The sequence below is a fragment of the Myzus persicae genome, unplaced genomic scaffold (assembly GCF_001856785.1).
Source record: "Myzus persicae strain clone G006 unplaced genomic scaffold, MPER_G0061.0, whole genome shotgun sequence".
NCBI lineage: Eukaryota > Metazoa > Arthropoda > Insecta > Hemiptera > Aphididae > Myzus > Myzus persicae.
This window is the reverse complement of record NW_019102529.1, coordinates 51,935-61,913: the sequence shown is the minus strand read 5'-3', so window position 1 is coordinate 61,913 and position 9,979 is coordinate 51,935. Positions and strand designations below refer to the sequence as shown.

At 29.1% G+C, this 9,979-nt stretch overlaps 1 protein-coding gene across 1 annotated transcript; it reads right to left on the bottom strand.

Moving 5' to 3' along the window:
• Positions 1 to 2,817: 2,817 nt before the first annotated feature.
• Positions 2,818 to 9,561, bottom strand: LOC111032451 (transcription initiation factor TFIID subunit 2). The gene is made up of 19 exons (XM_022312789.1): positions 9,250 to 9,561; positions 8,733 to 8,787; positions 8,481 to 8,644; positions 8,171 to 8,387; positions 7,856 to 8,094; positions 7,575 to 7,796; positions 7,287 to 7,500; positions 6,922 to 7,212; positions 6,510 to 6,718; positions 6,213 to 6,452; positions 5,870 to 6,122; positions 5,643 to 5,783; positions 5,386 to 5,579; positions 5,060 to 5,271; positions 4,776 to 4,998; positions 3,791 to 3,920; positions 3,527 to 3,718; positions 3,125 to 3,442; positions 2,818 to 3,061 (listed from the first exon to the last, which is right to left on the bottom strand). The coding sequence occupies exons 1-19, from the start codon at positions 9,291 to 9,293 to the stop codon at positions 2,867 to 2,869; spliced, it is 3,753 nt and encodes a 1,250-aa protein (XP_022168481.1). The 5' UTR covers positions 9,294 to 9,561; the 3' UTR covers positions 2,818 to 2,866.
• Between the last annotated feature and the right edge of the window lie 418 nt (positions 9,562 to 9,979).

The following is a 9,979-nucleotide window of genomic DNA, read 5'->3' as shown; positions in this document are numbered from 1 at the left end:
GTAATAATAATAATAAAAATGAAAGAAAAGAAAATGTCATGCGCACAACTCGTTATCTGATAGTGATCAGCTGACCCACCTCCGACTGGAAGGTACGCGGTGAATTTGAATTATTATGTAAGTCGTAAATCTGTTTACTGACATGTTTTTTTTTTTTTTTTTAATAATTGACTTTATTTGGAGAATTACAATCTATACATTTTTGTACAATAAGTAATATTAATAATATTTACACAGTTGACATATAAATTACATGAGGAGGAAATCACACATTTGTGACACCTCTTAGAATTATAAGTTTTAACTTAAGTTTTCAAATCACGGCACCATTTCCTCTTGAGGCGTCTGGTTGGGTTACCTGGAAGTGTTAGTGAAGCTAGCTCATTGATTAGTTGGTTGGGAATATCTTGAAGTTTAGCGTGGAAGCGTTTGTAGTAGGTAGCAGCTGTATTGTCGATGGAAGGTAGTTTGAGGTCGAAGTTAAGGGTCGCGTTGGAAACGAACCAGGGTGCGGTTTTGAAAAGCTTGTATAGTTCTCTTGTTCGAGTTCTTGGCGGAACCCCAGATTACTATACCGTATGTCCATATTGGTTGAAGAAGGGTTTTATAGAGAATGATTTTTATAGGTAAGGTAAGGTTTGAACGAAGCAGTGGCCTTAGCAGGTGAAGTCTGGAGTTCAGTTTCTTACGCTTGTCATCAAGATGGAAGGACCAAGTAAGGCGTCTGTCAAAGATAAGACCAAGATACTTTACTTCTGTTGAGTGAGGAATGATGATGTTGTTGATTGATACAGCTGGGCAGTTTAGAGGTCTGAGTGAGAAAGTCACAAAAGAGGACTTGGATTCATTAATTTTGATTTTCCAGTTGGTGAACCACTGTGAGAGAGAATTTAAGTGAGCTTGTAGTTGATGAGATGCAGTAGTATGGTCATAAGAGACTGATAATAGGGCAGTATCATCAGCATATGTTCCAACCAAAGTATTTTCGGATGTAGGCAGGTCAGACGTATATATGGTGTATAAGAAAGGAGCAATATCGCTGCCTTGAGGGACTCCAGCAAATATGGGATATTGTTTTGAGTGTTGTAAGTTATGGCGAACATTAAAAGAGCGGTTGGAAAGATAAGATTTAAGTATTAGGTATAAAGGGGCTGGAAATATATTTTTTAGTTTGAAAAGGAGACCGTCGTGCCAGACGGTATCAAATGCTTTCGCAACGTCCAGAAAGACGCCGGCGTAATATTTTTTGGTTTCAAGTGCAGCGGAGATAGTGTCCGCAACCCTGTGAAGTTGATGAGTTGTGGAATGGTGAGCACGAAAGCCAAACTGGAAGTTTGGAATGCTGTTTTTGGATTGTGCTATGGTGGTGATACGCTTGAGAATGATTTTTTCCAGGAGTCTGACATATTTAATCGTTTAAGGGGTCAGTGAACATATTTTCAATCATAGACCTCCTAATAATTATTCTTATCAAGCCTATCATTCCACTGCACATCTCCGGATTAAACAAGTCGACGTATTCAATAAAAATCGTAAAAAGAAAAATTATATTTTATTGATTCTAAATTGTTTATAAAATGTACTCTACATACATCAGCTCTATTAGCGGAACTAGAGGACGTCCAGTGATTATTCAATTTTGGTATCTTTCATCAGACTCATTTCAAAAAATTTAAAAATCAAGTTAGTTTATTTACCCTATTTGTATTTATTTATTTTTGTTAATATGTTAAGATTTCACAACAATGTACACATAATACACAATAGATCACAATAGATCATTTCAGCAGTTTGTATGGTTAGGTTACCACTCACAAGATATTGTTTATTAATAATAATCAACATTTCTATTTTATAAATAGAAATTAATATAATATGATGCTTACTAATTATACATTTTCTGTATTCTCTAAAAATGTATAATTAGTAGGGTTAGGATGTGATGAGTAATAATTATTAACTAATAAGTACTTTAAACTTTTGTAATTAGTGTATATATAGATTGATTTTTTTTTTTGCTTATTTAGAAATGTGAGCAATTATAACATTTTTGTCAAAAGTGAAAAAATCAAAAAATTATGTTTCCAATAAATGTTCTCAAATTCTATTTAATTTGCTTTATTGCCTTAAATAGTGACATTTTAGAATCTCGGTTATATATTGTTTTAAATGTACTGGTTTTAAGTCCTAAATACCTAATAATGAAATTGACAATGTATAGAAATATATTACCTATTCCAAACTAAATTAAGTCATTTTTCCACTTTGTTACTTTACTTTTGATAACTTACAATTTGACTACCAGTGTGCAGCAATATGCAAGTCTATACTCACTAACCCCTCATATCGATATTGTTCTAAAATTAAATTTAAAAAGAAAAATGGCATTTAAAAATATGTTATTTATTATACAAAGCCAAACATTTTTTTCTTTTCGTTTTGTCATTTTTTTATATGATTATTAAAGATTTTATTTGAAAAGTTCTTCTAGGCAACTGTTTGTAAACTTAAATTCTTATTCATTTTTAATTGTTTACTTCTTTAAAGATTAATAAAAAGATGACAATATAAATACAAGCTAATAGACAAACATAGGTATTTACCATTCTTGGTAAAATAATAAATTATTATACATTATATAATGTACATTTAATTAATTAAATATCTTCAACCTATATTTTGTTAAGTTTCTCATTAAAAAGGTAATATTGAAATTAATAATAATGATAAAAATAGTATTTATATGTACTAAGCCTAAATTTAAGGAACTTAGATTTGGAAATATATTATTTATAGTAATTAAAGTTAATATCAATGATATCAAAAATATATATGTATCTATTCATATATTATCTGTATAAATTAATTAAATAAATACACTTAAGTCTCTAGATGTATCATCACTACTAGAACTTCCTGATGTTAATGTTTCTTCTTTTACTTTAATAATCGTATTATCTTCTTTACTTTTTTCCTTCAATTTATCTTGCTTATGCTTGTGTTCATGTTTGTGTTTATGCTTGTGCTTATGTTTTTTTTTGTCTTTCTTCTTTTTCTTACTCTAAAAAAAAATTATGAATTTGTGATTTAACTATTCATCAGGATTTTTTTTAAATTAACATACAGAATTACTGGCTCCATCTATTTTGCTATGATGATGATGATGGTGATGATGGTGATGATGATGATGTTTATTTTCACTTTGTGCAACTACAGGTTTATTAGACTGATCTTCAGGTTTTACATTAAACATTCCGGGTTCAAAACCAACCGGTCCAGCAGAATTAGATATCATGATTCCAGGAAGGGAAGCAGAATTTTCAGAGAAATAACCTGTTTTAGACTGGTTCTCATTCAATTCAAATGATGGTCTGATGGTTGAAACTAAGTTGACTTCTTTAAGCTCATTAATTGTCTCTTCACTATCTTTTTTGATCTCAGCCTAAAACATAATTGAAATCGAAAAAATTGGTGAACATTTGTCATGGATCTGTAAAACATTTTTATAATTTAAATTAAACTTTACCTTAATTTTCTTATCAAAATGTAAATTATCACCAAAATCATTTTCTAAATTATCATTTTCAACTTTTAGCTGATCAACAATTTCTGGTACATCTAATTCTCCTTCATGGTCCATAGGTCGTTTGATACCACGTTCACTGTTAGAATTATTATCTGGTTCAACGATAATATTTGGAAGAGTACAAGACTTTGCCTAAAATACCCGAAAATTTATTTATTTTGAAATATAATTAATATTTTTTTTACCAATAAAATAAAATTTAACCTCTACTTCAACTTTGATTGGCTTGTACAGTGCAGCAACTTCTGCACGTAAAATTTTTTGACGTCCAAATAAAGTATAATATAAGTCAACAAAATTACAACGCAATGTTGTATCATAAGATAGCAATGAACTAAAACAGTAAAAAACATTTGACATTTTTTTTAAATATGTTATTTAATTAAAGATTCTAAGTATACCAAAGAGTGTATTGGTTTTACAAAGATGCATTTTATTTTTTTGTCTGTAATTTTTCTGGTAGAAAATTAGATTTATACTCTGTTAAAAAAAAATCATTAGCCCGTGACGACCAGTTTTTGTTAGACTGGCAGCTGAGTAATCTTATGTTAAACAGAGTATAGCTTATATTTCAAAAATTTTTAATTCATTAGTCATAATTCAAAATCAATAAGTAAATACTTGAAAAAAAAGGAAATATTTGAAATTTTCGACAAGTATTTTTAATAGCATTTTTTGGACATGATAAAATGTTAAAAATATAAATATATATTTTTAGCTATTTAAGAACCTTTAATATTAAAATTGTTTATTAATTTAATATTTGATGATACATTATTTTTCTATTGAGAAGCTTGAATATTTAATACAAAATTCCTCATTATGCTGTTTTTACAGTAATTTTACTATCAAAAATACATTGTCATAATTTTTCTTTATATGTGCAATATACGGTTATATGCAATTATTTTTTGGTAAAATTTAGTTCAACCTACTATATTACAACATAGAAAAACAAAACAAAAAAAAAAGTAATAAAAATAATTATGAATATATAACATGCAGTTACATGTTTGGAATGATTTATAATTGTGTTCAAATTGAATACATCCATTACAGTGGTTTACTCATTGATGAGGTATACCTAAAATATATTATATAGCACTCTGACGACTGACTTCCCCAGTTTTCATTATTAAAACTATTACAGTTATATACACCAAATGTGTCCATACTCGTATGTACTTACTTGATAAGTTTCCATAAATGATGTGATAGATAATCATTGTTTAACCGATTATTTGGTTTCTTAGGGGTAAACGGTGGATTTTTACACAACATGCGAACAAGCTCATTCCTAACTTTTGGATCTGGATCACTATCTGCTATGTCTATCAGATACTTCAAATCATCCCAACGTCCATCTAAACAAGTGAAATCAACTAAAGCTTCTAATGCACAAAGCCTGACTCCTAAAAAAAAAAAAAGTAATATAATAAGTATAAATAATAAATACTCCAATCAAATTCAAACCAATAAAATTTCCGTATGATGAGTAAGAACGAAATATATTAGGATTATTGGGCAAATGGCCAAATTTTTGTAATTTTCTGATAGCTTTTAGACAGGTAATCGTTATAGGATATTTATAGGTCTGCAGACGTTTTTCCAAGTTTAAGTGCTGTGTAATTTCTTCAAGTATTAATTTTGAATCCCCAGAGAGAGAATCTGCAGTAATATCACAGCTAAAAAAATTTATTTCAAATCATGTAATGATAATAATATTAAGAATATTTAAATAGTTTTATGTACTTTAGACATTTCAATTTCAGTAACAATAATGAAATTTAGTTACTTACGCTTTTTGCATTAAAGATATAACTGGTGTAATTGTTGCACCAAGTGCATCAATTAGTGAAGCTCTATAGTAATTATCAGAGTATCTATTTTTACTATTATCATTGTACTTGAATAGATCTAATATGAATTTCAAGATTTCAGGAGGACAAATTCCATGAGAATTTCTCAATCCAGCCATCGCAATTGGGATTGTCTAAAAACAATTTCAAATTAGGTAATAAAAGATTATTTTTTACTTTTTATTCAAAGCAAGTACTTTCTGAAGATAGTAATGTTGTAGATTAGAGAAATTATTTTGTTTTATTATGTGCGGACATGAAAATGAACCAAACATTTTTTTAAATGTTGCTAACATTGCTGGAGGTCCAGTCCAATTAGTCACCATTGCATTTGCAATCTATAATCAAAAAAATTGGTTGATGGTAACCATGCATAATAGGTAATTAGACATTTTTCATAACAGTATGAAATGAACTTAGTTACCTTAGTCAAACAGTGAGCAGCTTTACACCGGACATGAATATACACTTGTTCATTTTCAATGATATCACATAAAGCATTACGTGTAGCAATTGTAGGAAATTTATCAAGAGCTGTCACTGCTTCCATTTGGGCAGTTACATCTTTTTCATGTCGCAATTGGTAATTCCACTGATACTCTGGTTGTTCTATAATACAGCTGCGTAAAATAGTCATTTCAGGATCTAATCGAATCCATAATACTGGGGAGTCATTACTGAAATAAAAATTAAAGATAATTCGTATTTACAATGCTTTTGTATAATAATACTAGTAATGGATAATAAATAATTTAATGTTTACTTACTCCATAGCATTTAAATCAATATCTACTTCATCCCCCGTACACAAAGGAATTTTCTTTTTCTTATTACGCCTACTTTTTGAATGACAGGTAATATCTGCTCGAGCTACATTACCTTCAACTTGCAAAGTATGTTTAAATGGACCATCCAATTCTTGAATGCTAACTAATAATGGGCCAACATATTTACGAATACCTCGTTGACAAACAGAATCTTGTTTAATTTCTAATTCCAATGTATTCCTAATAACAGATCTTGTATGTAAAATAAGTAATTATATTTAAATTAAAGTAAAGAACCTTTTTCTATTGAAGACAAAGGTACACGTAAATTTAGCGTGACCACCAGTTCTAACCCATTGATCAATAAATACAGACATATCTATGCCCGATACAGTAAAAATAGTCTTGTTAAATATATTTGTACTGATTAACATGTGGCCCCATAAACCTGAGTTCATTGGATTTTGAGATGCATTGCTTGCTAAAGATAAATGCTTGTTTAAAACCTACACAAATAATAATTTTACTAATAGAGGAAGTATACCTAAAATATATACAAAATGTTTAATTTGAATATGTACATATTTTAATTTATAAAAATTGAAGTAAAATTAAAAAAATGAGTAAATGAATAGTAATTTTAATCAACAACAATAATAGTTTGAAGTACATTACAAATTAATTAGGTTATAGTATATTAAAATTCTACCTGTAACAATAAAGAATAGCCAATTCGATTTTCCAACATCCTCAATACAAGATGTGCCTTTTTGGTCATATAGTGAAAATAACGAGGCGATATTGTGTGTAAGCTACGAGTAGAGAAATAAAAGTTTGAGGTTTCATTAGTATTTTGCACATTATTGAAAGATAATGAAAATCCCGGATTAGAAGTTCCTCCTGGACTGACAAGACCACTACTTGTTGGAGCTGGTTGTTGGGTTGGATCTAATACTATAGGTCCTATTTCTTCTTCATATCTTACCAAACTTGTTAATTCCTAAATCAACATTAATAATTTCAATAAAGTAATTGAACTACAAATTAACAAACAAAATAACTAAAAATGTGTACATTGTGAATCCATTCACGATAAGAATTATTGCCAAAACATTTTTTTGCAAAAAGACCAGACATGTACAATGCTATACCACACGTTAGCCACCAATCCGACCAATTTTGAGTTGAAATAAAACAACCGAAAAATTGCTCTGCCATAACTTGTGCCAAGATTTTCTTAGAAATATAAACTTGATCAATAATTTGTTTTGGATGTAAAAGATTAACACTGAAAAATATGTTATTGGTAATAATTAACAAAAGGGTCTAGAATTTTACTTTCATACATTTTAAATGCTTTACCTCATGATGCCCATTGATGCATATGATGCATAATCTGTAGGAGTTTCATCAACAAATACTTGTTTATAACAACTATAAGGATAACCGTTAGATAAAGTATCTTCGTAAAATTCTAAAGCCTCATGGGTATACTTTGCAGCTGTAGGTAGAAGTTCTGAAAGCCCCGGCAAACAGAAGTGAGTTATAATATGCATGGTTGGGTCCACATAAATTTCAAAAGGTCTAAAGCGTACATACTGTTTAATATCACTCTAAGATTTTAATTATTTTAAAATAGTTACCCCACTGCTAAGGCTATATTTGGTGCACAGGTGGGCATTGATAAGTTATAATAATATGTTTTACGCCTTAAATCAGGAGCTGCAACAACTTCAATTAAATCTCCACAAGATACTGCTGTCATATTTTCATCGACTGTAAATTCTAAATCCCATGTACACGGTTCTGCATAACTATCGACACATGGAAACCATAGTCGAGATGAGTTTTCAAAACACATAGTAAACATATGAGCTCGTCTCTAAACGTAAATAAATCAATATTTAAAAAAAATATAAATATTTTTTATGATAATATACAATTTTAAATATTTATACCTCAACTAAAGATCCATCTCCTTCTGGAATAACAAAATGTACCCCTCCACTAGGCTGCTCTAAAGAATATTCCACACTTATTTTAATACTTGTTCCATCACTTACGGATGTAGTAATTTCTGCAGGTAGACTTATAACTAATTCCCCATTATTGTTATCGGGTTCAGTTATCTGAGCAGCATTTAAATGAGATGCAGAAAATGCAGTTAATGTAGGTCTAAACAGAAATAGTAATGACATTTAAATTTAAAAAAAAATTGCCTATGAGAAATTATTAAATTTAATATTTAAATTGTAGGTAAATACATACTCTTCATCTTTATTTTGAGTAATGTCAACAAATGGATCAAAATATTGGAAAGGAACTTCAATATTTTCATTAACAGTTACACGATATATACGACATTGTTTTGCATTTAATTTTATAAATTGAAGATTATTTTTCAATGGTATGATTGTTAGTTCTACCATTCCCTAAAGCAAAATAATAACATTTGACACTTTTATAAAATGTTTGTTCCATAAATTAACTAATAATAATTTAATATTTATACTTATTTACCAATATATTTTTTCGTTGAAAACTAATGCCTGTCAAACTAACCAATTGATGGGCTGTAAAATATTTAAAACATTAATATTATTAAATTAAATAATAGTTTAAAATAATTAAAATAACATTAAATTCTATAAAAACTGTGACTATTTTAATTTATTAGAATCATAGACAATTGTAAAATAAAATCTAATAAATTAATATTATTATATGATTAACTACCCAATAAGAATTTTAGAAATAACACAAGATCAATTTAATTTAGTACCAATCAATTTATCAAATCAGTTTTTAATAAATATAGTCAATTGATCAGAAATAGCTTTTTTATTATTAATTAGGAACAGAGCATAGGTTCATTTTAAAATCTACTTCAAGAAATTATGGTTGATTCAAAGCCGATAGTTTAATACCACCCATATTGGGCCGATTTGGAAAATTTAACACAAATTTGCACTCTTAATAAGACAATGAAATTGTGTCATTGGAGGTAACAACAATACTTCGATCACAAAATACTTATAGTTTATAAGGTCTTGCGGTGTCCCCCGTTTTATCCTTCTTCATGATGGTTGTGGTATATGATTTTGATTTTTTAGTTGTTTTGTGGTATGATCGGTGCTACACTACTAAGCATCTAAATGACCAATTTCGGCACATCATTCATAGGTAATGAAATAAAAAATACATATTATACACTCAGTGGTTCAAGACAAACCACATTCCGTTAATTTTTGACTAGAGCAAGTAGTAACAATAAAATTATGAACTATGAAGTACTAACAAGTAACAACTAACAACTATATTATTATCATGATAGAAATAATTTCTATCATGAATATCATAATTTATAGTGCATTATCTTTTATCACGTCAGAATGTCAGACATTATCCTCGTCAATTAATCGTTAGAGCGGCAAGTGTCATAATTCCTCGGTACAGTGTTGTCGCTAGGTCAAAACATAAAGTCGGATTCACTGCTACGTCGAGGTTGTTACATATCACATATCATTAATATATCTAAGACCGGCGTGGTTGTTGTTGTCATAGTCATAGACGATAGACATAATATGATCATAATATGTTGTTTATATATGTCTATGGGTATACATCAAGTAGATCTTTAATCGTGCTCTAAACTATAACTTAAGATAAACCGGTTAAGCTTAAGAAACTCGGTTATGATTATTGACTATTGAGGCTCTAGTCCATCAATCCTCGGATACCAGCCAGAATGATTTCTAGCGCTCCAT

Excerpts from the sequence above, each read along its gene's own strand:
- LOC111032451 (XM_022312789.1), bottom strand. The coding sequence starts at position 9,293 with ATGAAGAAGGATAAAACGGGGGACACCGCAAGACCTTATAAACT. Across the intron at positions 8,645-8,732 it reads TTCAACGAAAAAATATATTG|GGAATGGTAGAACTAACAAT; the intron begins GTAAATAAGTAT and ends ATTTTGCTTTAG. Across the intron at positions 3,443-3,526 it reads ATTTTGATAAGAAAATTAAG|GCTGAGATCAAAAAAGATAG; the intron begins GTAAAGTTTAAT and ends ATTATGTTTTAG.